The sequence below is a fragment of the Mytilus edulis genome, chromosome 8, assembly GCF_963676685.1.
Source record: "Mytilus edulis chromosome 8, xbMytEdul2.2, whole genome shotgun sequence".
Taxonomy (NCBI): Eukaryota; Metazoa; Mollusca; class Bivalvia; order Mytilida; family Mytilidae; genus Mytilus; species Mytilus edulis.
In genome coordinates this window covers 35869036-35895405 of record NC_092351.1, presented here as the reverse complement: position 1 = coordinate 35895405, position 26370 = coordinate 35869036, and the positions used below count along the sequence as shown (strand labels likewise).

At 30.7% G+C, this 26370-nt stretch overlaps 1 protein-coding gene across 16 annotated transcripts in view; it reads right to left on the bottom strand.

The window, feature by feature from the left end:
- LOC139486769 (ETS-related transcription factor Elf-2-like) overlaps positions 1-26370 on the bottom strand; it is a 110358-nt gene that overhangs the window by 49102 nt on the left and 34886 nt on the right. For 9 of the 16 annotated variants that reach the window (XM_071271715.1, XM_071271723.1, XM_071271716.1 and 6 more), the window contains 2 exons: positions 3220-3366; positions 1305-1578 (listed from right to left, as the gene is read on the bottom strand). In XM_071271715.1, coding sequence (XP_071127816.1) covers positions 1305-1578; positions 3220-3366 — 421 coding nt within the window. Of the gene's footprint in view, positions 1-1304; positions 1579-3219; positions 3367-5109; positions 5544-19683; positions 19845-22449; positions 22941-26370 lie in introns of those variants that run through there. The other 7 variants (XM_071271712.1, XM_071271708.1, XM_071271720.1 and 4 more) reach the window with 7 other exon arrangements.

The window sequence follows — 26370 nt, the reverse complement described above, 5'->3', positions numbered from 1 at the left end:
GACATTTATCCAGGAAGAGACATGTATATGATACTTAGAACCAAAAAAAATATATTTATACATGAAACTATTTAAAAAATTAATGTTCAAATTCTAATAAAAAAAAATTGTTACAAATTCTAGGGTTTTTGTTAAAGCCAATTTTTAACTGTAATCTGACATTCATCTAGGAACATCTCCTACAGTTGGGTTAAGATAATTGTATGATACTCAACAGATCAGGCTGTACTTTATATTATGAAGTTACATTATGTGAGTAATACATGCAGAAATATCTCAACTCATTGCTTTATAATTTAGAGCTCACTCATGGTGTTCCATTGGTGAATGTCTGAATACCACTAGATTTTTTCCAGTGGTCAACTTCTAAACGCAGCACTTAATTATTGTAGTAGTATGTAAGACACACTCTGGTCATTTGAAAAAATGACAAGTGACACTTAATTCATATGTGACAGAAACTATGTCAGTTACCAGCCAAAGTTCACTGTCAAGGCCAATGGTTTGCTTTGGGCTCTCTGGTTTCAGACACCAATAAATTAACCACATTAAAAATGTAAAAATATACATAGGGTAAAATATTTTAAAAAAGAATGTGTCTGAGTACATGAATGCTCAAGCTTTGCAATTTCAAAAAGGCTTACTCCCAAAATTTGAACTCTGTCAGCAATTTGTTTTGATTCTCAGCAATGGTAAGTGATCAATTTAGCAGATACATGTACTACCAAATTTGTGCCATCATAACAAAATTCTTTGAAGGCCAAAGAATCTAGCTATACCAATGAAACCAATCAAATGAGGAGGCTACCTATGGTAGATTACTGATGACAAGTAGGAATGTTGTGAACATAATCATTGATAATACAACTGTATAGCCATTACCTCTTTACTATAAACAAGACTTATTTTCAAATTCAAGATAACCTTTCAGCTATGAGGCTTCTATACAAATATTATAATCCAGTGTTCTCCCCAATGCCTTTTAGCATCATGGCAATGTGATGCTATAATCTAAAATGTGATGCTATCTGAAATGGTTTTCTTATAGATTATGTTATGGATGTTAGAAACAAGATGGTATTTTAATTTCCCCTGTTTACCAGGATGCTAAATGAAATATCTGGGGAGAACACTGAATCCTTAACATTGACATGAAGTAAACAACAATCAATCAAAACACTGACAGGACTGTAGTTTCTCTTCTCACCACAAAACTTGTAACAGCCTACAAAGGTTTCAGCATGTTAATATTGGTCAAACGTGTTGTTTCTAAACTAGGTATAATATAAAATTATGATACTTACAAAAAACGTTTTTTCTCCATCTAACTCGCTTCCTTGGTTTCTTTGGTCTAACATAGATTGCTTCATCCTCGCTGTCTGAACAATCAGAATCTGTGAACACTCTCTCATTGACCTGACAGTCTACTCGCCATTCTTCATAAAACTTGGCACATTTACTGTTCTCTTCATCAAGGTCAAGGTTACACTCGTCATCGTCGGTGAAAGCATGAAGCTTGTTGATATTGAGATCTGATAGTATTTCTGGTTCCGACACCACAATGACAGAGGGACCAGTCTACAATGAAAAATTATTGTTTTAATTCAAGTTTTTGAGAGAAGAATCAGGCTTTAATGTAAAATATTTTACGAAAAAAATAAAAAAAAGGGGGGTGGTTTGTTCTCAGAGATACTAACAATGACTTATATTTTTTCCACGAAAGGTCAATCATTGACTGTTACATGGATTTTACAGAAAAGATAACCTTTCGAGTAATAATTCACAGGAAAAAATTAAGGTTAACACAAGTAATAACAGTCAAGATTTATCCCCCAAAAATGGTTTAGGAAGAAATTTTACTCAAATTACTTGTTTACACATTAAAATCTTGACTTTGAGAAATTTATTGCTGTAGTGTGGTATTTTTAATCTTTCAAAATTTAATATATATATAGAAAAATATTTATCCCTTTCAGCATTCTTGGACTAAAGTACACATTGTGACATGGGAGATAACTCTAAAAGTCTTACTTGAATTTAAGTTTTTTTATTGGTTTAGAATGGTGCTTAAATACTATTCTTAATAAATAGACATTTAATCGTTCTCCCTTTAGTTTTTCAATGGCATAAAGTTCCACCTTATATAGCTGTACTTCCAAAGAAAGCAAATTGTAAACATATTTCATCAAGGGATCTATTATATATAAATGTTTTGATAGAGAATCACAATTAAGACTTAATTGATAAACTGTTATACTGTTACAGGTGAAGACCTCCAATATAGATAAAACTAACATAAATTGTATACATTAGAAAAGGCTATGAAAGCTGTAATGTGTGGTGTATGAGTTTGACAGTTAAAAGTTATCTGTAATCATCAGCTGTTTCCACGAACAACAATGTTGATTTCCCAGAAGAAAACTGATCATAGATGATACGAATGATGTGGGTGTTTTCCTAGAACATAAATGGTTTTATTTTACCAAATACAAGCATTTTTCAATTTTTTTTATAGTACTCATTTTTTAATTCCAGTATTGAAATGTAGCTTTTTGTCTAAATTTCTCATACACATTCCAAATGAAAAATGGAAAAACTGTTCAATTTTACCATTATTATAATAATCTGACCAAAACTTTTTTGTGAAGATTTCCATTGAAGAATAATTCATTTTATATGAATCATTTTCAATTTTGCTGCACATTCATGTCAAAAAGAAATCAGTGCAAAATGTATTGGGTCAGAGATATTTTGTATTGATTATTTCCCTTTGACCAAAAAAAGATAATGAATCTTGATTAAAGGAAAAAGTGAGCAATCTGTTTTTCGGAAATCAAAAAGTTTCAGTTAAAAGGTTTTTTTCTAGTTTTTTGTTTGTAGCAGAGCATGCCCCTGACACTCTCACTTTAAAATCCACACTCTTACCAAACAGAGGTATAAGTAGCTCTTTTTTTTTTTAAATAACTTTTTTCAATAATGCATGTAATATGGGTTCATTTATCTTTGTGGGAACCAGAGTGAGCTATACTGTAATTTTGAAAAAGAAGCTGTTTTGAGGTAACATTATTATGGTAGTTTATGCCTGTGCTTATATCAAAAGTAACAAAAAGCTGTAGTAAACCTTGTACATTTATTTTTTTTGCGGTTTACATCTAACAGCAAAATGCAAAATATAAATTTGTATCTCAAGAAAATATTATTTTTCACTATTCAACCTACCAGACATTCAGGAGACATGTCCGTGTCGCTGTCCAAGTTGTATCTGTAAGAACCATTGGAATCATCCTCCGTCTCAGAGTCAGATGACAAGAATGGAGAGGAGAGGTGAAAATCCTCAACCTCTGTTGGTAACACATCGACCATCATCTAAAAAACAAAAACACAGGAATTAATATTAAATCCTTTCCAATAAGTCATGCATTTGAAATGTCATCATACAATATTGTTATTAGAAACTGCCTATTGAAGTATGGTCTTGGAAGTCTATTCCATCATTGGCACCAATTTAGTGGCGGATCCTGGAGGAACTACTACCCCCCCTCCCCCACCCTCTTTTTTTTTTATGATCAATGCAATTGAATTGGGACATATGGTTGGAACTCCCCTTTTCAAAATGGCTGGATCCCAACATACACAAAAGAAATACTGGGATCAAAATTGTTCATTTCTTTTATGTTATTTGAACTAATATCAAAACTGACTATGACTGATACAAAGAGGCCAAGGCTTGATAAAGCTCATACTTGCTCTTTTTGATACAGAATGTGTTGAAAAAATGACATTTAGATAATAAAGATACAGATTAATTCTGTGTAAAAAAGGGGGGTGTCATGAAGGTGCATACAGAAATAGATAAAGGTTTCCACAGCTACATTATTATTATCAAGGTTACACAAAGGTCATTTATATCATCTTAAACAGCGGCAGTCAGTACAAATTGACCTTATATCTGAACCAGAGTATCAACATCCTAGACACTTCTAACTGACACAATAGGAAGTTCATCATTGGCCTGCAGCCCTGTACTAATTAAGATAAACTGTTATAGCCAGACCATCATATTTATAACTAAACTTGACAATAACTTGGCAAAACTCAAAACTAGATTAGGTCTGAATTTTGCACTTCAGAAATATCATTGATTATTACATTATGATCACTATTGACAATCAGGGTGTTTCCTATGTTTGCTATAAATGTTATAATGATCCATCTGAGTGGTGTCTTAAAATAATATTTATTGAGATCATGCATGCAAGTAATAGCTGAGCATTTTTTTTTAAACTTTTTTTCATGGACACTTTTTTGCAGTAAATTAGCCCTTACTGTAACGACTTTTTGGTCATGGATTTATATTTTGCAATGTTATAACTTTGTTGACATATATTATATATAGGTAAGGTATAAGAATGACATATTTTCATTGTTTTTCTATTTAAGAAAATTGCATAATTGTAAATGACTTGGGGAAAATAAGTTTGTTTAAAGTTGAAACTGATTCTAACTTTATGCTTTATGACACACTTTAGAAGGGTATAAATTTAGAGTTACTTGGCTGTATTATTTTCAAACTTTTTTTATGCCCTTTTCAATGCATACAAGGAACATATACAATAAAATTTAACCTTGATACAATTGACCAATTTGGAGGTCCAGACATTTACTTAATAAAATTCCAGTATTCAAGTTTTCTTGGTTTAAGAATGCATCATATGATATATATATGGTTCAAACCTGGGATTGTTTACATACCAACTAAAATTAGTATGACATGTTTGTCTGGAATATTACCTAATTGTCACACATGCAACTCAATTGTAATGTAACTCTCTCCATACATGAATATTACATGACAGTCATTTGCATAATTTGCATTATTGAAACAAATACCACCGAAATAGTAAATAAATAGTTTGATATAAACATAAACAAACAGACAGTAATCAGTTTTGGATCTGCAGAACTTGTGACAGATGTTTTAAACACTATCAATGACAAATTCATTCTAAATAACCATATTACTGAGAAAATAATGTTTTAAGTATTATTGATTCAGATGACAAATCCAATCTTATTACAGTAACATAGCATATCAATTTATGACCTTACCAAGTTTTTTTTTAGGTATTCAAAATCCACAAATGTCACAAAGTATATGATGATTTTGAAGAATCAGTCCACAAAACTAAAATGATTATACAAATTTCCACAGATAAATATCTTTTTTTTCTCTTGTATAAATAAACAAACTGTCACATACTATCTAGGTCCAGTTAAAAATAGAAAAACTCCAATTGTACAATACTGCTATCTTATTTTCAGAATCAATCATAAACACACCCCTCTCAGTATTTTAAACAAATAATCATGAAGATGATTAATCATATATCTATAAATAGACTGCTCACATGACTATATGAGTAAACCTGATACAAAATTAATGAAGTGTCTGACCATGTTTAGGTTTTAAAGGATTGCAAATGTTTACAATCAATTGGCAATTTTCTAATCAAACTGATCTATTTGAGACACATCTTCTTGACATATGACCTCTGGTACACCTGATTCTTACCTGGAGGTCCCAGAGGGGATATTGTTTACAATGAATAACAAGCTAATCAGGTTTTACAAAAGAAATAGATAATTTTAAACAATGATCAATAATTTTATTGATTTTGAAGTTTATGGTGAATAAGACTGGTTCTGGACTTACCAAATGTTTAAGGCTATTTTATAATACAACAATATATTCAAAATATTTAATTTCCTTAATACTGGCCCCTTTTTACCTGTCAGTGGGAAAAGTATTCTTCCTCATTAGTCAGTCATAACATTCATATTTACGGACAAATTAATATCCCCCCTTACATTAACAAGTGTGAAAATATGTCCAGATATATAGTATGCAAGTTTGTCCATCTCTGGTCAGCAGAATATGCTATTGTCCCTGTCTGTCAATCTTAGTTGACAAGATACATGAAACAAACATAATATAAATATAGTATATGTTTGTTATGCTGATATCTGAGACCTTTTTTTTACTTAAGAGAAGCATTAAAATACCATAAAATTTTAAAACAATATTTATACAAATGGGAGGTTCACATGAAAACAGTATACAGATAAAGGAGAACATTATCTAAAAAATAACAACTTTTGAGAGTTTTTTTACTATCCAAATAAACAAAGTGTTTATCAAAAGTTCATGGGGTGAAGGTCTGTCTCAAAGGTATTTGACAGGGAAGAATTTAATTTTTATGGGAATTTTTCCAAGTCCTGCTCAAATTCACATTAAAGTCTTATTTTAGAGTGACTAAATCTGCCAGTTTATCTTAAGTTTTCCATTCCCATCTATTGATTGCTAATGAATGTTGCTTACTTTTAACAATCCATTACGGTCCTATCAAATAACATTAAGTGACTAACTTGTTTTTGTATTGAATGTGCATCAAATATTTGATGCTGGACTTTAATTAAGCAACTTACAATCTGTGAATCAATAAAATTATGAAAACTCTCTTATGCCAGCACTCTCTCTCTCTATTTGTTTTTCTGTGGTTTTTTTCCCTTTTGGATAGTAAGTATAGAGGTAAATTTTATCTGAAGTCAGATATATATCACAAATAATAAAGTGAGTCCTAACCGACTTTAATAGTAAGTTTGGTAACTTTGAGAGTAAAATATCTAGAGTAGAATTCTTCAAATATTAAAGAGATAACCAATATCATAAAGTTAACTTTATTTTAAATCTCCAAGTTGTATATCTAGGATGACTATATAAAGACTTTAAAGTATTACATTACGTTTGGGTTTTTCCCTGACTAAAGTGTGACTTTTTAACAATGATCTTTTATGTCTAAATTTCATGGATTAAATATTATTTGCATGAAATAAAACACCCAGACTACTGTTACATAAATTTATGGAATTATATCAAGATCAGATCTTATTACATATTGAAAAAGTTAATACAATTGATTTGTTTTTTCTTCTTCTTTAAGTCAAATCTCATTTCATACAATACAGGTTACTCTTTCTTACATATCCAATTTCAGTAAAAATTACTAATGTGATATGAACAGCAGCTACTTCTGGACCAGATTATTAGATTTGTAAAAAAAAATTAAAACACTATATTATAAGTTTCATGTGTCCAATGATAAAATCTTGAATTCTGTAAAAATATTTGTTCATGGTTTTATTTTTTAAGCAATATTAAGTTCAAGATGGATAAAAGACAGTGCAAACCAGCTGTTGGCTGATAATCGAATATTACCTAATAGTTGAAGATAATATAAACTGAATTTCTACTGCAGGTAACCTAAATATAAAGACAAAATGAATTTTACCATGTATGTAAAACCAACAAAGTAACTGAAAAAATCAATACCTTTATAACTCTATAAGTTTAAATTAATGGAGTTATCCCTCTTTTAGGAATTAAAGTGCATATCAATTTGTCACTTAATAAGGCCAAATAGTAATATATGTACAAAAGAGATCTCTATATTAGCTCAAATATGTTGTATAATATTAAACAAACACAATTCTTTTAATGTGTGCATATTAAATTAAGTTCTCTCATTCATGATTTGCACTCAATCATACCACATTTTTTCTTCCAGATAACTACTATGATTGAGATATCAGAGGGCAGATTGGGGTGGGTTGGGGTTGGGGCCCTTTTTATGGTTCAAGCATAAAATTATACCTTTTACAAGTCCCACTCTCAATGTTGTCTTGCCAGTGGTTCCCCCTTTTAAAAATCCTACATTGCCATCTGAATATGCACAATTCAAACACAATGACTGTGAATGTACAATCAATGCATGGTCATTCATAACCTTGAGGTTAAGTTATAAATAAATCATAGAACTAAGGATGCATGTTTTTCTTTCGTATGTGAACACTAAATTTCCAGTACTAATATGAGGTCATTATTTATGTAGTGACAATTTAGTATGAACAGGATATAAGAATCAAAAAAGTTCAGGTCTGAGAAACACTTAAAATAAAATAAATGTCTTAACAACTTTGCAAACTATTTGAAAATATTTGCCTGTAAGGGAAACAACTCTTTTCTTAACTTGAACTTGGAAAACAGGGTCGAGTTCAATATCGTAGCAGCTACGTAGCTGCTATCGATATCTATGTTACAACTAGTCTTTAGCTACACGTTCAATAGTCAAAATCTACGTAGCACTACGTAGCCGCTACTATATTGAACGCAACCCTGGTTAAAAAAATGTGCAATGAATAAAAAACCAGTTCAATAAATAATATACATCTATTTAGGGTTTCCTGCTGACCTTTATTCTATATTTAACTTAACCCACTTTAAATGTACTTTGGGTCATGTACTATTAGAACAAAGTTGTTCCCCTATATAGTTTTTTGTAAAATATTTGGCTATTTCACCTTTCTTAAAACAATGAAAGAAGACATGTGTTTTTTCTTGACCTTAAGAATGCAAAAGACTGTGAATCTATAATACCAAAAAAAGACAAAAGACAAAAATAAAAAATATTAAAAGAAAGATATGAACACCTAACTACGTGCAATAATGATTGACTATTATCAGTTTAGGTCATGGTGGCATTTTTTTTAACTAACAAAAAAAACTTTAAAAAAAACCCAAACATGTTGCTATATTTAACATCAATAAAACATTGACTCGTTTTTAAAACTGTGCTATCCTTTTAATTCATTGATATATGCATCATAAGTGTTTTAATGGTAAATCAATTATAGTATATCATGCATGTTACATGTTATAATTGGATTTTTTTTCTTTTGATGATTTGTCAAAGCAAGCTAGTTCTATGTGAAATTGGGAGGAGCCCTATAAATACCAAGATGTGATTCAAAGACAAAGTATCTGAAATAGGTAACAAATTTAGTTTTAGCACTGTTTGTGGAATGTAAACCCGAAAACACTTCTAAGTACTGTTTCCTCATGTCTAGCTGAACTTAATAAATGAGTCAAACTTTCACTGAAGCTGAACTTAAAATGTATTTCTTTGAAAGCACAACTAAATAACTTTTTCAACATGATCAAAACATAAAACTAGAGGCTCTAAAGACCTGTGTCGCTCACCTTGGTCTATGTGCATATCATAAACAAAGGACACAGATGGATTCATGACAAAATTGTGTTTAGGTGATGGTGATGTGTTTGAAGATCTTACTTTATTGAACATTCTTGCTGCTTACAATTATCTCTATCTATATTAAACTTGGCCCAGTAGTTAAAGTAATTTGTAAAAATTTACAAAATTTACAAAATTTATGAAAATTGTTAAAAATTGACTATAAAGGGCAATAACTCCTTAAAGGGTCAAATGACCATTTTGGTCATGTTGACATATTTGTAGATCTTACTTTGCTGAACATTATTGCTGTTAACAGTTTATCTTTATCTATAATAATATTCAAGATAATAACCAAAAAAAGCAAAATTTCCTTTAAATTACCAATTCAGGGGCAGTAACTCAACAACCGGTTGTCAAATTTGTCTGAAAATTTCAGGGCAGATAGATGTTGACCTGATAAACAAATTAACACCGTCAGATTTGCTTTGGTTTCAGAGTTATTAGCCAAAATCTACATTTTCCTCCTATGTTCTATTTTTAGCAATGGCCGCCATCTTGGTTGGTTGGCCAGGTCACCAGACACATTTTTTAAACTAGATACCCCAATGATGATTGTGGCCAAGTTTTGTTAAATTTGGCCCACTAGTTTCAAAGGAGAAGATTGTTTTAAAATTTAACGACGACGACCGACGAAGTGATGAGAAAAGTTCACTCGGCCCTGTGGCCAGGTGAGCTTAAAAGGTCCGTATAAATGTGATTTTCAAAAATTAAACGCAAGTCCAAAGTCCGAAATTTCACCAAAAATTAGCCGGGCGGAATGAAACTTAAACTTGATCTGTAACTCACATACCAAAAATCAGTCCAATATCTGAAAGTGTTTAAAAAAAGAGTCTGTATAACTGTAATTTTCAACAATTTATCTAAGTCCAAAGCCCGTAATTTCAACAAAAATTAATAGAGCAGATCAAAACTTACACTTGATCTGTAACTCATCATGGTTAACTCACATACCAAATATCAGCCTTCGTTGCAGGGCCATAAAAAGACAAACAAACAATAGCACACAAGACAAAACATAGATAACTAGAGACTCAGCAACAAAAACCCATCCAAAACTGAGGGTGATCCCTGGTGCCCCAGAAGCATAAGCAGATCCTGCACCATATGTGGCACCTCTCATGTTATACTCTTATCTCTGGACAAAAAAAAACATTTCTGAAGCCTTTATCAATTATGAGTCTTTCAACAAGATTGGGGCATACTTCATAATTGAGTAGAATCAATATCATGTCCGTTTTTTTCCGGTTTTAAAGCTTTCACAAGACATTTAAGGACACCAAATATTTAGAATTTTCCAGTAATTTTTTTATTAACTCACAAATCAGCCTTCTTTCAACCAAAACAAAATTAATATATTCATCTAATTTACAATATTTGTGAAATTATCATAAATATACATACCTAAAACAGTCACAATGTCAAAAAATAATATTTATGATTTGAAAATTTCCCATTGTTTTTCATTTCAACAAAACTTCTACATAACCTTTCCCTATGGGTTGACTTGATCTTCCCTCAAAATTTATGATTTATTAAAGTTTAACAAATCATTCACATTTCTTTATGATACTTAACAAATTTCCTGTTTCTATTTAATACATCATAGACACCTTAAGAATGTGAATTGAGGAAAAGGAAAATGATTATTTCCCAAAAAGGAAAGTTAATATAAAGGTTCAATTCTTATATTGTGCCTTCAGAAGGATTTATTGTAAGATAAAGGAAGTATTATTTAAGTATATTGTAGTTGCTGTGCATGTTCATATAAGAGTTAGCTTAGATTTAATAAGTTCAGTATTGGCCAAGTGGGGGAATCAATATAGATGCGTTAAAGTGAAACTGTCATATAAAGCAATAACTTCTGATTTATTTTTTTACAATTTTGTCATCAATAAGATTATATGTTTTGTTATAGCCGTTTCTTGTTTGTCATTTTTATCTTATAGCTGACTCCTGTTGGAATTCCATCTGATCTCTACCCATTGAACAAGACACCAACAATACCTCATAATAATTAATGACCTAGAGGTTGTATTCAAAAGGTTTCAGGCGGGAGACTTAATGTGTATCAGCTGGATACAACAAACCATCAAGGGTATACATAGGAAATTGTCCCCTTCTTGGAAGGGCCACAGGAGATTGACACCCTGATATTGACTGTATCCTTCAGTATAGAACTTTTTTATACTGACCATTAGAACTGAACTCCTCATAACCCACAAGAACGACAGTACATTACCATTAACATCTTGATATAGACTGCATCCTTAGGACCCTGTCAGATACTGACCATTAGAACTGGACTCCCCATAACCCACAAGAACGACAGTACATTACCATTAATAACTTGATATAGACTGCATCCTTAGGACCCTGTCAGATACTGACCATTGGAAATGGACTCCCCAAAACCAATAAAGAATGACAGAACATACCATTTAATAAATCCTAACACTGCATGACTGACTCCTTTTGACCCTCTGATACTGACCATATATCATTTGATATCAGCAGATAAATAGAGCCAATAAAAGACAAATTATCTATCTAGTTTGTTGACATATGGAGGATCAATATAAAAGTATGGTATTACATGTAAATATATTGAATATCCCAACATAGGACAAAACCTAGGTGTAGACTTACGATTTCCAACAGATATTTAGATATTCATCAACTATTTATTGATAATGACAAAGTCACAAAATAGAGATCCAATAATGAGGCAAAGTTAAAATTCAAGTTTGGGTAAACTTTTTTTAAAGGACAAATTCAAATATCCCTTGTAATGGGAATAGATTTCAGTGATCACATTATGTGCATGTAGATTTTTTATGCAATGATAATAGATAGCATCAAATATTAATTTTTCAGTTGTTTAAATATTTTTGCATGACAAAAAGGAAAGATTTAGTTTTCAATGCAATGAAACTGTTTCATGTATAAACGAATTTGGACAAATATCTTAAAAGTTGAGAACATAAGTCCATGAAATAAACCTGTATAAAAGGATTACATACCCTTGTATTAATTCAATGCTAAACATACAGAAATATAAAAAATACACAACCTTTCCCTTATTATGTACTCGCAATTTGACAATTCAGTGCTTGAAAGATAGAGGATTATTGGAAGAAGTGCTAGCAAAGATTTCCTTAAAAAAAGTTTTAAAAATTAACATACTGGTTAAAACAAATATAAACGTGGACCAATTGAGGTGCATCTTCTAGGGTGCGCTTGACTTTTAGTGACTTGGCTTAAGGTTTTTGGGAATGAAAAGGTTGTTTAGGACTTTTTGTAAACAATCAATGCTAGTTACTCATGGGCAAACATTATAGTGAGTGTATTCTATATATTAAATTTCATAACAAAAATCTGTTTTAAAGTCTGAATTTTCTACAAAAATCTTGGTTTTATTTTTCCTGTTTTCTATTAAATGCAATAAAATAAAAGATAATTAATGCTTTGCACCAAGTTTCCCCTCTTTAGGTACAAAATGGCCCTTCTCTATTATATATTATCCTTGCTGTTTTGATACTTTAGCTGTTTGAAAATTTCGTATTTCACATGGCTACAGAAGGGGTCATAAAAATTAATATGAGTATTTCTGGGGTTCCTTTTAACATGTTCAACAATCTTATCTAAGTCTTATGACTGGAGTTGATTTAGATTTTACTGAAATGTTCATGACTTCCAAGTATATTTTCTCATTTTGTAGAAAATGTCCACCAGTTAAAAGTTTAAAAATTGAAATTCAATGCAATGGAAATATAAACTTGAGTACGTATTAAACTAGGGGAGTTATACTATATGGAGACTCAAATATATTATTTATGTCAGATATTATTTTCCTTTCATATGTAAAAGGATAAAAATCTAATATAACTGAATAGAAATTACAATTGATTGCTGATTTTTTTTCTTATGCATGCATTCGTGATGTCATATAGGTAAATTTATATCCACAATAGAAAAATCTGGAGTAACAAAAAATCATAACAGCAACTTCCAATAACATTAAGAATACTGATATTTGACCTCTTGGCTTAAGGTGGTACCTAACACTACAGGGAGATAACTCTGTAAAGTCAGCTAAACGTTTTAATTACGTTGTGTTGTAAAAGGAATATTTAAGCTTCTCAATGATCAAAATTGGTGGTTGTCAAATTGCTATATAACCAGCGTAATTTTTCTGACAAAACAGTTGGTTCAAAATTTTTAAAATTTTTATTTTTTTGTTAAAGTGTCAAAGTAAATACTTTAACAAAATTTTATGAAAATTAAATGAGCCAAATTAATTTTAGTGAAAGTGTTGGGTACCACCTTAACAACAACACCCAAAACACTATCTTACCTTTTCGTACAGTTCACAGATTATGTGAATCTTAAAATACCATTAAAGTATCAGATAGCATCAAGTAAGGTGAGTATCCTCCATATAAAAACAAAGTTATAGCCCTGTGGTTCAGGTTACTGACCACTGGAGAAAATCAAAATAAAACCATAGACATATTTACTCCGACCAATGTTACAATTACAAATGACCATTCAAAAGAGAAAAAAAACATCAAAAGAATAATACAATACATGTACATGTACAACTCAGAAAATAGGAAAGTTTGATACTTATGATAATATACCCTTGTACTACAGACTATAAAAATACAGGTATGACATCATTTCAACATGTACTCTTGACCGGGCCAATTGTTCAATGACCATTGATTATCACTGTGGGTTATCTTTTCTGTCAACTTTGTTTATGTATAATTGGGATTTAAATGTTGGGGTTTGAAAAGTCCTCTTCAATTTACTTGTATTGGACTATTATCATTTTCAGGTCAATAACATTTAACCTTGTGGGGGTGTCTATCTAAAAAGTAAAACAATGTTCTCTATTGCCATTTTTGACTTCATTTCTATGTAGGATTGTAATTGTTCAATAAAATTGAGAATTGAAATGAGGAATGCATCAAAGAGACAACAACCCATCCATGAGCAGAAAACAGCCAAAGGCCACCAAAAAGACTTCAATACAGAGAGTAAAAAAATCATGCACCCAGAGGTCACAGCTTTAGCTGGCCCATCAGTATTGACTAACAGAGTCCGGTGCACCATTGAAAATTTTAGAATTAAAGGGATCTTATATCAAATCATTCCATTCCAAATGTGCACCAACAAAGGTGTACCCTTGTAGAAGATAAACACTTAAGGTAATTTATAAGATTTTAAAGCTTAAAAATCTTTTTCTTGTCAAAATTCCTTAAAAATTTGGTATCAGTAATATACGAGTGTTTGTGGTATAATAGACAAGCATGAGTCCTATATAATATATTACCTTTAAGTAGATGATGAACACCTACACTCTGACTTATATTTATTGTAATCATGTGTTATAATTGCCAATGAATAAGATTGTCTATTGTCTTAGCTGCTGCATTAATTACATTGACATATATTTCTAGAGTTAACATGGGCGGACCCAGCCATTTTTTAAAAGTGGGGTTCCCAACGCAGGATAAAGGGGGGTTCCAACCATTATGTCCCCATTCAAATGTATTGTGTCCAAAAAAAGGGGGGTTAAAACCCCAAAAATCCCCCCATCTGTATCCACCACCTATTACAATAGAACTTTACATTAAAAAAAAACTAATTTCATCTTTTAAACTGTAATACACTATATCCTAGGTTCATAGTGGAGATAATTTCCTAGAACTCTATTACTTAATCATTTAATCCCACATGATGTCATAGTGTCTAAAAAACTTGATGACAAGTCCATCAATTAATGCCCTAAAAGCTTGTTTTGAGGGTTGTAAATTATTTTGACAGTTAAAAAACACATTACATAAACATTATTCAACAAATATTATTAGATATTTGCATAATTCATGCATGTATGCACATACAATTACTCAGGAGAAGTAAACTAAATTTTTCAGATAGCTTTTCATGGCAAGAAATGAGATGCTTATGCATAAAATTAATCATTTATAAGGAACCTGATTTTCTAAGCAATCCACACTAAAATAAAGGATGATCTTTGAAATTATTTTTTTTCTACCAAATTTTACTGTTATCATGAAAAGTACCAGGTACATATACATATATTCTATGTTGAGAAATATTGCCCCTCTAGTAACAATTACACCCCCTTCTCCTCTCCCCCTTTTCCTCCACTGGTCTGTCAGTAAATCTATGATATCTTTTCCCACTTCTCTGGGCTCAGTATAATTGAATCTTACAAATACATGCACATGATTGGTTGCAGAAAAGTCACTCCTTTAAAAATCTCTCTTCTTCAAGAACAGTAACGATATAATATAAGTATATATGGTATGGTTAACCACAGGAAAACTTTTACCAGTAAATAAAAAAAATAAATATCTTAACAAAATTTGGCCTACAAACAGGATTTCTTAGAAAATTTAATGTGAACACATCACCAAATCGTGTTAATGTTGACCATAATTTTAGTCTGTCATCTATACACTGTTATCAATTAAAAAATACTATATTATTTTATTATGGCATTTTCCTGTATGACTACACATTTATCACTCATATGTGAATGTACACCTGTAGGCTCTGATCATTAATGTTACATTGAGGTCATAATGAGACCATTCAGATACCCCTTGGAGGGATCCACTAAACCATGTGGTAACTGACAAATATGGACATACAAATCTATATATTTTGATAAGGTAGTATAATCACTCTAAAGTACAAATTAAACCTTTCATTTCATAACTGGATAAATAACTTTAGATTAATCATCCAATGTTTACCCTAAATACACAATATAAAAACATAATGATATATCAGATCATTTCAAAATGTCCTGTAGAAAAAACATTTACTCAGAGCCTAATCATTTTTTCTATTAATGTGTAGAACTCCAAATTTGAAAACTTAGGTTATATAAAAGCTACATTGAACTTTAACAAATTTTTTAACAAAAAATTAACCCCTAGCTGAGGGCTCTGGCCCTCGTGCAGTGCATCATGCATTTTCTATAATCCAAGGTTACAATGCGTGCCATTGCTGTGGGCATTAAACAAACAACAATCAACCAATGATTTTCCCTCAAGGTCAAATTTATATCTGGCAAGTAAAACAGAGAAGAACACAAACCATATATCTATTACAGTAAATTCTTTTGTGATCTTCACAGAAAAAAGAAATAGTCTGACTATCAAATGATCCCTTTTAACTGTTACATCTAAATAATACTTTTCAATGCCTAATTATGTATCATTATGAGAAATCTTTATACATCACTTATTCGTTCACTATAAGTGGGTCTCTACAATGACCTAATAAGAATGACCTTCAATATGGGTCTCTACAATGACCTAATAAGAATGACCTTCAATATTTCTATCGAACTGCATATTTTGGGAGCTTTAAAAGTTTACATGAAAACCCAATTGAAATCACTTAGATTTTCCTGATTATAACATTTATTTTCAGTTTGCTTACAATTTCTTCAGCACATTAGCCCATATAAAGTACCCAGTATTTTATTCAGATTTTGTTTGTTTTACTTTTAATATTATCAATGCTTCTGTTTGATAAAATAGATTTATTCAACAGTTTTAATATGTTCTTCTAAATGTACTATCCTGTCCAATATATTACATATTTCCTTTTACCAGTAAAGTATGATTAACAAAAAAGCTCCTTTAAAAACTCCCTCATTAGGATTTCTAACTTATTAAATTTCTTAAGGTGAAAAGCTAATTTTCCTTCCTGTATTTGTCGATATTTACATTTCAACAAAAGTAAATAAAATAGCTTGTACAGTGACAATTTGAAAGCTTTTTAGTACTGCAATAGTTGTAAGGCATTTATAAATATGGTCCTTAGTGAAGAATAGTTAATGTACCAACTCTATATACAACATTTAAGTAGGGCCTCAGTGCACTGTATGAGATAAAATAGTGTTGGCTTTTGCTCATTGTTGACGGCCGTACAGTAACTTATAGTTATTAATTTCTGTGTCATTTGGAATGTGGAGAGTTGTCTTATTTACATCTTTATTTTTATATTCATATTTACAATGCTGTATTAAATGCTTATATAAACTTAAAATGCTTCATTGGGCAATGTACCTTTACAAACAGACCACACATATAAACAAAACATATCAGTAAAACTAAACATTTATTTTGATGTTTGTGTCTGTCTGCCATGGTACAGTGAGATCATATAAAGTTATAATGCCTTCAGCAATATAGTTTGTTCGCACACAGTTCAACAATTTCTCTAACCTCCCTGACCATACCCCATCACTGTACAGACAAAACCATTGACTTTTCTCAAATACTTGAGACATAGGAATATAAAGACTTTCCAATTATCATCCAAATAAAATCTTAGCTAATCACATCTAGGCACACGACTTTAAAAAACCTAAACCTAAAGAAATAACATCTACACACGACTATAAAACAACCATTTGTTTGGTCTTTGTTATCCTTAGCGTATCTATACACCCTCACAGATAAAAGAATTATCTATTTTACACAATCAGATACACATACTTCAAATACTATTGTCAAAATATTCTGTGGATGTTAAGTAAATCCTTTTAGGGTTTAAATGGACAGACATTTTTTAGCTTCAAAGGTCAATTAACCAAGTTCTTAATCTTTAATTTAATCAATGTACTTAGACGTAATGATTATCAAAATGCATGTGCATTATAGATATGGATTGCAATGTTATTTTAAAAATGTTTGAAGTAAAAATATAGATCTTTGTGCTAAACTTAAAATAGTCTAAAGAGAGGACTGTTAAAATGTTTAATTTTTCATACAAATTTATGTTGCCAGTTCTTATTTCAGATCCAATGTTTTCAAGCTGAGCAAAAAGGTGAAAGTGTCATATCTTTCAAGTCTAAAAACTTTATTTCAGGTTTCACATCGTTTTAAATTATAAAAGTACCTTTTTGAATATATCTCCTTTTTTAACCCTGAAAAATAGATATTTGGGTTGTTGTCACATTGGCAATTTACCTTGCATCTCTTTTTATTCATATAAATGCACATACAGTGCAAATATGTAATGACTCAAATGTAACCTTCTTATACAATAATAAATAGAAACCCAGTCAGAAATACAATAAAAGTGATAATTTATACCTTTACAATTTACCTCTATCCTGGTTGAGAGGGGGTTGTAAAAATGTATTTACAATCATGGTTTAATTTAAACTTCATTGATGGTGGGACAAATTGTTTGTAAATAAAACTATCTAATTGATGTCCATATAAGACAAATATAAATTCTGATTTTACAATTCGGTGATAAATCGTAAAATGAAATAGTGTCAAATTCTTTAGTCGAAAGGTAGAAACAAGCTAGAACATATTAAGCAAATAGAGATACTTTACTAATATCATAATTATGATATTTATGACAAAATTTGACCCGAAATTATTTGATCTACTATTGTTGGCCTAACATATGACTATTCTTATACTGGGAGATAAAAAAACATGTAAAAGGTTATGAAATTTTAAATGGACCAGGAATAGTTAGGGTTTTTTTTGTTCTTAAAAAATTAATCTTATATTTCTGAAAATAATTTCAATCCTAATGTGCTCTTTGACTGTAAAAATACAGTAACTAATTTAGTAAGGTCATTTTAATAAAGTTAAGTAGAAACTGATAAATTGATGGTAGATCTTGCAGATAACTCATTTTTGAAATAGATAAATAGGACTTGAAAGTTTCAAGACTTATAAGGTCTTTATTCTTATTTCATGTACACTTAAGCAGCTAGCTTAAAAACTTATTTGAGGATAGAATATTGTGCATTTACCCTTCATATTTTGAATGCATTTTAAAATATAAGCCCACATTGACAAGGTCATTTGCAGCAAGTCCTTATATACCTCTACTTTAAGTTCTAATACAACAAGACTCTTTATATACCTCTACTTTAAGTTCTAATACAGCAAGTCCTTATATACCTCTACTATAAGTTCTAATACAGCAAGTCCTTATATACCTCTACTTTAAGTTCTAATACAGCAGTATATTAACTGCTGAACAAAGAACAATTGTCTAAGCAACTTAGTTTAGTATAATCTGCACGTAAGAGTATATGTAACTTATTACATAAGTTTTATTAAAGTCCATGCATATTGTTACAGTCAATATAAGCAATCTTTATAAAAAAAAAATGCACTTGAAAGTGATCAACCTGGCCAACCACAAACAGATTTTTGCTCTGTTGCACAAATTGTAAATCTGTCTAAATTAAAACTATGTATTGAAACAATTTCATCAAAGAAGGACATGAATATATTTAAAATGCACTTTAAAGCCCTATCGGAAAGGCTGAGACAGTTTTCCAAACAATTTCGTGTATTAATCTTAAGATGTAATATTAGCTGCCTTTGCAGATCTTTGCTAATGAAATTTGACTTAAATCTTAGATGCAAACTGTAACATTCAATTATGCATGTATTGTAATGAAAAGATAATAAATACATGGACAAAAACAGTATTAATTTACCTCCATAGCATGTTCTAATCCAGCAGCACAAATGAGTGCATTCTTATATAGATAAATACGATCTACATCTTTTCAAAATGTCCACCTTTGAACCATAGATAGTTTTCAATAATACACCCACAAAATTAACCATACACAAGTTATTTAAAAGATGATCTTTTAAGTAAATATTTAAATTACTGGCTACATGCAAACAATTAAATCCCAATAGCTGTTTAGCTGTCTTGTATTCTATAGGATTCTACTATATATTATAGTACAAAACATAGGAATGTTTGAGTGGTTTACAGATAAATCTATCAATAATACAGCAAGAGAAACTATGACCTTGAAAACTTTTTAAAATGAAATTGAAGAAAAAAATGTGGCAGAAAGTGCACTACGTAAATTATCCAAACTAAAAGAATTCATTTTTTAATAACAGTTATTTGTATTTAATAGAATAGAAAACGCAGGAATATTTGTTTGGTTTACAACTTTACAGACAATTCTATCAACACTACAAGAGAAACGACCTTGAAAACTTTTTAAGACGAAACTGAAGAGAAAATTGTCGCACAGAACGTACATGTTGTCTAATCATACCTCTGATCATGTGACCTTGAAAGAAGTTTTCCTTAACATAGATAAGTTAAATCAATACTTTTTAATGTTGCCAAATAATAAAATAAACAACTTCAAAGGTGGGAATATACCTTTTACATAATTGAAATATATGGGACTAAAAACAATCAACGAAGCACATCTTTGAGTCATGTGGGTGTCTTATGTCATATATACATAGTCACTTAATTTTTAAATATCTATTTTTCTTAATAATTATAAGAAAATAAATGTTTGTAAACTTAAGTAATATATCATGACATGGTTATAATTATGGAAAGATTTAAACTGGAATATTCAATATTTCTACGTCGCAACTATAAATTCTATTTTTATTTTAAGGCTATTATTCATAACAGGATCTTTGCAATAAAAACAATTTGATCTTCCTTTCAAATATCTTTCTACTATTACGTTTTACAAAACCATGATACAATCCTATTATTAGTAAATGCATTGAAATGTCAAAAATTAATGTCAAAATACATTTATCATATAAAGTATGCAAATTATGCCAAAAAACCTCAAGGCTCTGTAAATTAAAATGCCTCAAAAAACAACCATCCTTTTAGAAAAGTACAATTTGTAAGAAAAGTTTACTGAAAATCATCACTTTACTTCATTATGGAAGGATTCATTAGCATTCAGTCCATACCAAAAATGAAGAGCATTTTTGGCTTCACAACTGAAAATTTAAACATTGTGAATCCAGAGCAGATGAACTCTGCTTTTTAGTGGGCCTCAGACTGATAGAAAATCTGCTTTTTGTGTAGTGTGATATGCATAGTTGTTTGTCATTTTGTCTGGGGTTGGCTGATTGCACCCTTGATATTTAACTGGTTTATACTTTTTTCTAACTTCATAAGGTAAATGGATTTTTCTAACTGCATAACATAATTTAAAGTACACATGTACAGTAATAAGTGCTCTCATTTAATGACCTTATAATGTACAGAGAGGATAAAAAACCTAACTGTATCCCGTATTTGGCAGAGTCTAGTAAGAGTTCAAACATTTAAAAATTCCCCTATTATCCTTACAGCTTCAAATATTTACGTTACATCTTTTGTTGAAAAGCTTTCAAAGTAATTGTAAGCTTAAAAACTGACCTGAAAAAAGTTCAACACTTTATATTTCTATTTTAGGTTAGATACTGGCCCATGGTTTATCATAACTATATCTCTACATTTGCATAAATGTATGGCCATCTGAGTGGATCCAGAAAGTTTCATAAAGGGAAGGGGGCACAGACTGCATAGAAGGGGGCCTGCTCCAATCATACCTCAGTGATTCTCTACATAATCAAACAAATTTATATTTCCAACAAAAATGGCCTCAGCCCCTCCCCACCCTAAATGAACTTTTGACCAAGGTACTGAACCAACATTCAACGAGTAATTGACAAACCAATATATAGATCCATACACACGATCAAGAGAGAAAACCTTACATAACATGTATGATTCGGAAGTATTCTGATGTGGAAAAGATCATGGAATATCATAAACATAGTTTCAGAAAACTAATTTGCATACAAAATAGGCTATTATCTGCATTGGTGCCTCAATATGATGCCAGAATATTGCCCCTGTTATGGTGCAAGAAAACTAATTTGCATACAAAATACGCTTTATAGCTGCATAGATGCTGTAACATGTATTGGCAACAAAGCCATAACTGCTACGAGGGGGGTAGAAATTGGTCATGATCATGAAATCCTGGGCTTAAAAACACGAAATCCTGAGGTCCCGAATATAAATAAGTTTAAATCTTGACATCTCAAGCTTAAAAACACCCGATCCCAGAGTCCCGATAAAGGTCACATCCCCCTCTGCTACCACAACTATGAGCCATAGAGCTTATATTTCCATAAGGATACCAGTGTACTAAGTACTGAATAATATGTGTGAGCACTTTCTTCATTTAATTGGTGAAAGACTTCAAGTCATAATTTTTTAGTTAAAAATAAGTAGATTCAAGCCAAAATAAAAAGAAAAGAGATAAAAAAAAGGTTTTCTGTCACATCTAAATTTAAAGTACAATACTGCTGACAGACATGGCCTTGAAAATAAATGCATTGTTTAGCAGACCTTGGCTGCATGCAAATTACATTAATTTAAACAATAGATTAAAAAATGCAATGTCATATTACTAGGCTCTTACCTTTAGAAGTGATACTCCTTATCCAATCACTATATTTCCCAGTCTTTAAAACCCTCAGGTAAATGAAAAATATCCTGGGAAAATCTTACACTTGTTTATAATCGTAACAATTCAACAAAAAGTCACAAATCAAATAATATTTTGCACAGGTAAAAATCCAAACAACTTTCTTACATATCCCAAATTCTTATGTATAATGCTACTACTAGTATACCCAATCTGACCTGACACATAGGCAAATATAATCTGTCAAAATCACCAAAAAATGTCATGAATATTATGAATGTCCCGCATGACTTCACTCAAGGTTCAGTTTTCATCTAATATGATACAACATGGACTCATCTTCTAGTCAACAAAAACTCCTCTAACATGTTAGTTATCATGCTACCTTAGGGCACACCCACCAATCACTTAAACATTTACCAGTCCAATATCAATAAACTTTTATTATATATTTCTATCTTTAAAAGGAGTTGTAAAACTGTGTCATCATATAAACCCCATATTTTAAACTTTAAATATATAACTTCAGATGCATCATTGCATCAAACTTCAAATGCTCATTTAACTAAGCTCAATTACAGCAAAAGCTTTTGAAAATAGGAACTTTAATTACCTGCATCAAATCATTTCCCATGATATTTTTGGTAAAATTTGCACATAAAGTTTAGAAATTTAAATATTTATATTATATTAATATTTGAGTTAAATTGTGTTCCGATATTTAAGAGTAGAATTTGATGTATTGATTAAATGAAATACTTTTTACAACTGTAGGTACTTTTAAAATTTTCCTTCAATCAAGTGAATCCAAGTGACTTAACAGTCCTGGATCCTAAACCCTAAACTAGATCTTTTTGACCAAAACGAAGCAGTCCTGTGCCCTACTTAAAATCATGATCCACATTGGTAAGTTCATTTACAAGGAGATCGCCACTGGCTAAAAAAGAAAAAGACAAACAGACAAACAATAATACCAAAGACACAACATAGGAAATGCTATTTTCTTTTGCTTTTCAATCTCTATCTACTAGTTTCTGCCCAAAAAAAAACCACTTCTATGAGAAAAATTCATCATTCAAAGGCAAAATAATGCTATAAGGATAATTCAGTCCATGTTGCCTCCTTTAAAGTATATCTTATAACCTGCTGATCATTTCTGCTAATACAGGAAGAAAATCATCACTCAAGGGCAATAACTCCTATAAGTAGTTGACTGATAACTTTGTCTGTGTAACTGACCGTGCAAAGGCTGTATAAGCCAGTCAAGGTCGTTAAAAACTTCCATTTGTTTGTTGGCTGTGTATAGATCTTGTCATGTTGATTGATTTTGCTACAGTATTTTTAAAATACTCTTTATCTTCCAAAATTTTGTGCAGAATAAAAATGGTCATTTAATGGCAAGTAATCTTATGTAAGCATGAAATATCTATTTGACAGATTTGTAGATCTCTTTTCCTACTGATAATTTTCCTTATTTAAGTATTAAGCTACAACCGCTTTAATGTTTGCTGATGTGACGAAACTTTAAATATCTTTCAATAGAATTAATTTTAGATTTTTTTTCAAAGTTTAATTTCCCAAGTTCTGCATCATTAGACATCAATTGCATGGCAAGAAAAATCCCATAGCTTGAGATCTCACAAATTATGATAATAACAGAGATTTAGATTTCCTCACTTTCAAAACATGTAATTGAAAAGGGTATTACCCTATTTATGATATAAAAATAACTCAACGAAAATGTTTTCTTTGTTCGTTAAATTTTTTCACACATTCGCCTTTCTGAGGAAACAGATAGATTATATACACCCAAGATCTCTTTATACTCATAATGGATAAATATGCAACATTTGCATGTATGTGTGACACAACTGCACAAACTAAAACAATATTAAAAGGAAAGAAGATCTTTTGCCTTTATAATACCACATACAATTAATTCTCAAGATATTGATTTCAATCTAGTAAAAAAGGAAAAATTTATCTGCAATTAAGGAAACATTTCTTCATAATACATGTAATGCTTTAAACTAGTTTTTTAAAGAAAAAAATGTTATTAAAACTTAAAATATTAAATGTAAAATATTTAAGGATCATGTTCCAGCAAAAGGCTTTTAAACTCTGTATATGTATGGAGTTCAGTTTCAACCACTGTCTGACTGATAATTTAAAGTTACTACAGTATTTTTTACGATACTCACACCATATATGTAAAATGTAAATATCTCCGCAAATAAAAGTTTTACATCACTTCCATTGAGATTAATGATGTTTAAACTTAGAGGGCATAAAGGCCTTATAAGATGCACATGTTTCCTCTAACCAAGCCAACCAAAATTTCAAGTGTCTTATAATAAACCTTTTTTTCATTTAAGAACAGTATAGCTATAATCCTTTTCCTCTTAAAAACTTTTAAGAAATCAGCATTCTCACAGTAGTAGTTATTGGTCTCATGAATTATTTTGAAAAAAAGAAATACAGCATACAATAGATAAAGCTTATTTTTTGGTGAAATGTTTATCAATCCAGCTATGTGAATCATAAACATGACATGCATTATGCCGTCTGCTGCCTGCATGCATCAGTCTGACGTTCAAAGCTATCTCATATGAAGAAATCAAACTATCAGACAGATATAGTTTTTACTAAAGAATTGATCCCCTGTGTCCTAAGCTTAGAGTATTTAGTTGACATGTAAGCCAGGTGATTATGGGAAATGAAATAAAATACAATATTCCATGTTCCATTAGGACTTCTTTTCCTGAACTTGAGCTCAGTTTTTTGTCAATGAATCATTAATCAATGCAAAAGATAGAATATTGTCACTGCAATAGATCATTCATAAAAATGAAAATGAGATGTATTGACAATTAAGCTAATGTTATCACTGATTGGAACATTCCTGCACTGATGCTTATTACAACAAAATGACTTTGAATGCATTGAAAATAATTTGTCAAACAGAATGCATTAAAACATCCACTTTTAGATTTAAAATTAGGCTTCATGCACTTCAAATAAAAGCTCATAAAATTTACACATCCCTGACTTTTGAATGATTGAGTTTGAGTGTTCCAGGCAGGGGCGGATCCAGTTATTTTTAACAGGGGGGTCATGATCCCCCAGAACCCTCCCCCTGGATCAGCAACTGCCAGGTGAGCCCTACAGTGGCTATTTCATGGTGTTAATTTTTTTTTTATTAGGGGAAGCCTGTGTATCTAAGAGAGGACCACAGCTAGACCTTGGACAGGAAAACTGAAGATCTTTGATGTGCAGGGATTGAGATCACTACATCCGTGTTGTCAGGCTAGTGATGCAGGTGTTGTACTTAACTTAGATCACTTGGTCAACTAAGCCCCCAGTTCCTAGTGAAGGTGAATCCAGGAACCAAATACATGAAATTGATCAAGTGTTATTTAATACTAAAAAAAAAAACTGCTTTTTATCTGAAATCATAGTACAATTTTGTTGTTATCTTCCTACATACATCCACAGCAGGAGGAAAACTTGCCATATTATTATTGTATTTTGTGGACACCACTGTTATTGTGTAGGTACACATCTTCCTGTTCAATATATTGATCCTTCCTCCAAACCTACATGTAATATCAAACTGTATCCTTCCTAGGGCAATCCTGAATGGATAAACTTCTCCGAGATACTAATTTAAAATTACACAAAATAATTATTTCACATAATAAAAAAAATGTTATAAGAAGGAAATTCATAACCAATGCATACCCAAATTCTATAAACAGTTAATCTTAAAATATCTTGTCTTTCATGTAAAAGTTAATTCATCTTTATAAAATTAATGTCAGTGCAAAATTATGAAAATTTGTGTTATCTCCCCTGATTTAGAAATAAATCTTTATGCTCAGAATTTTTTCCATTATAATACAATCATAATGAATA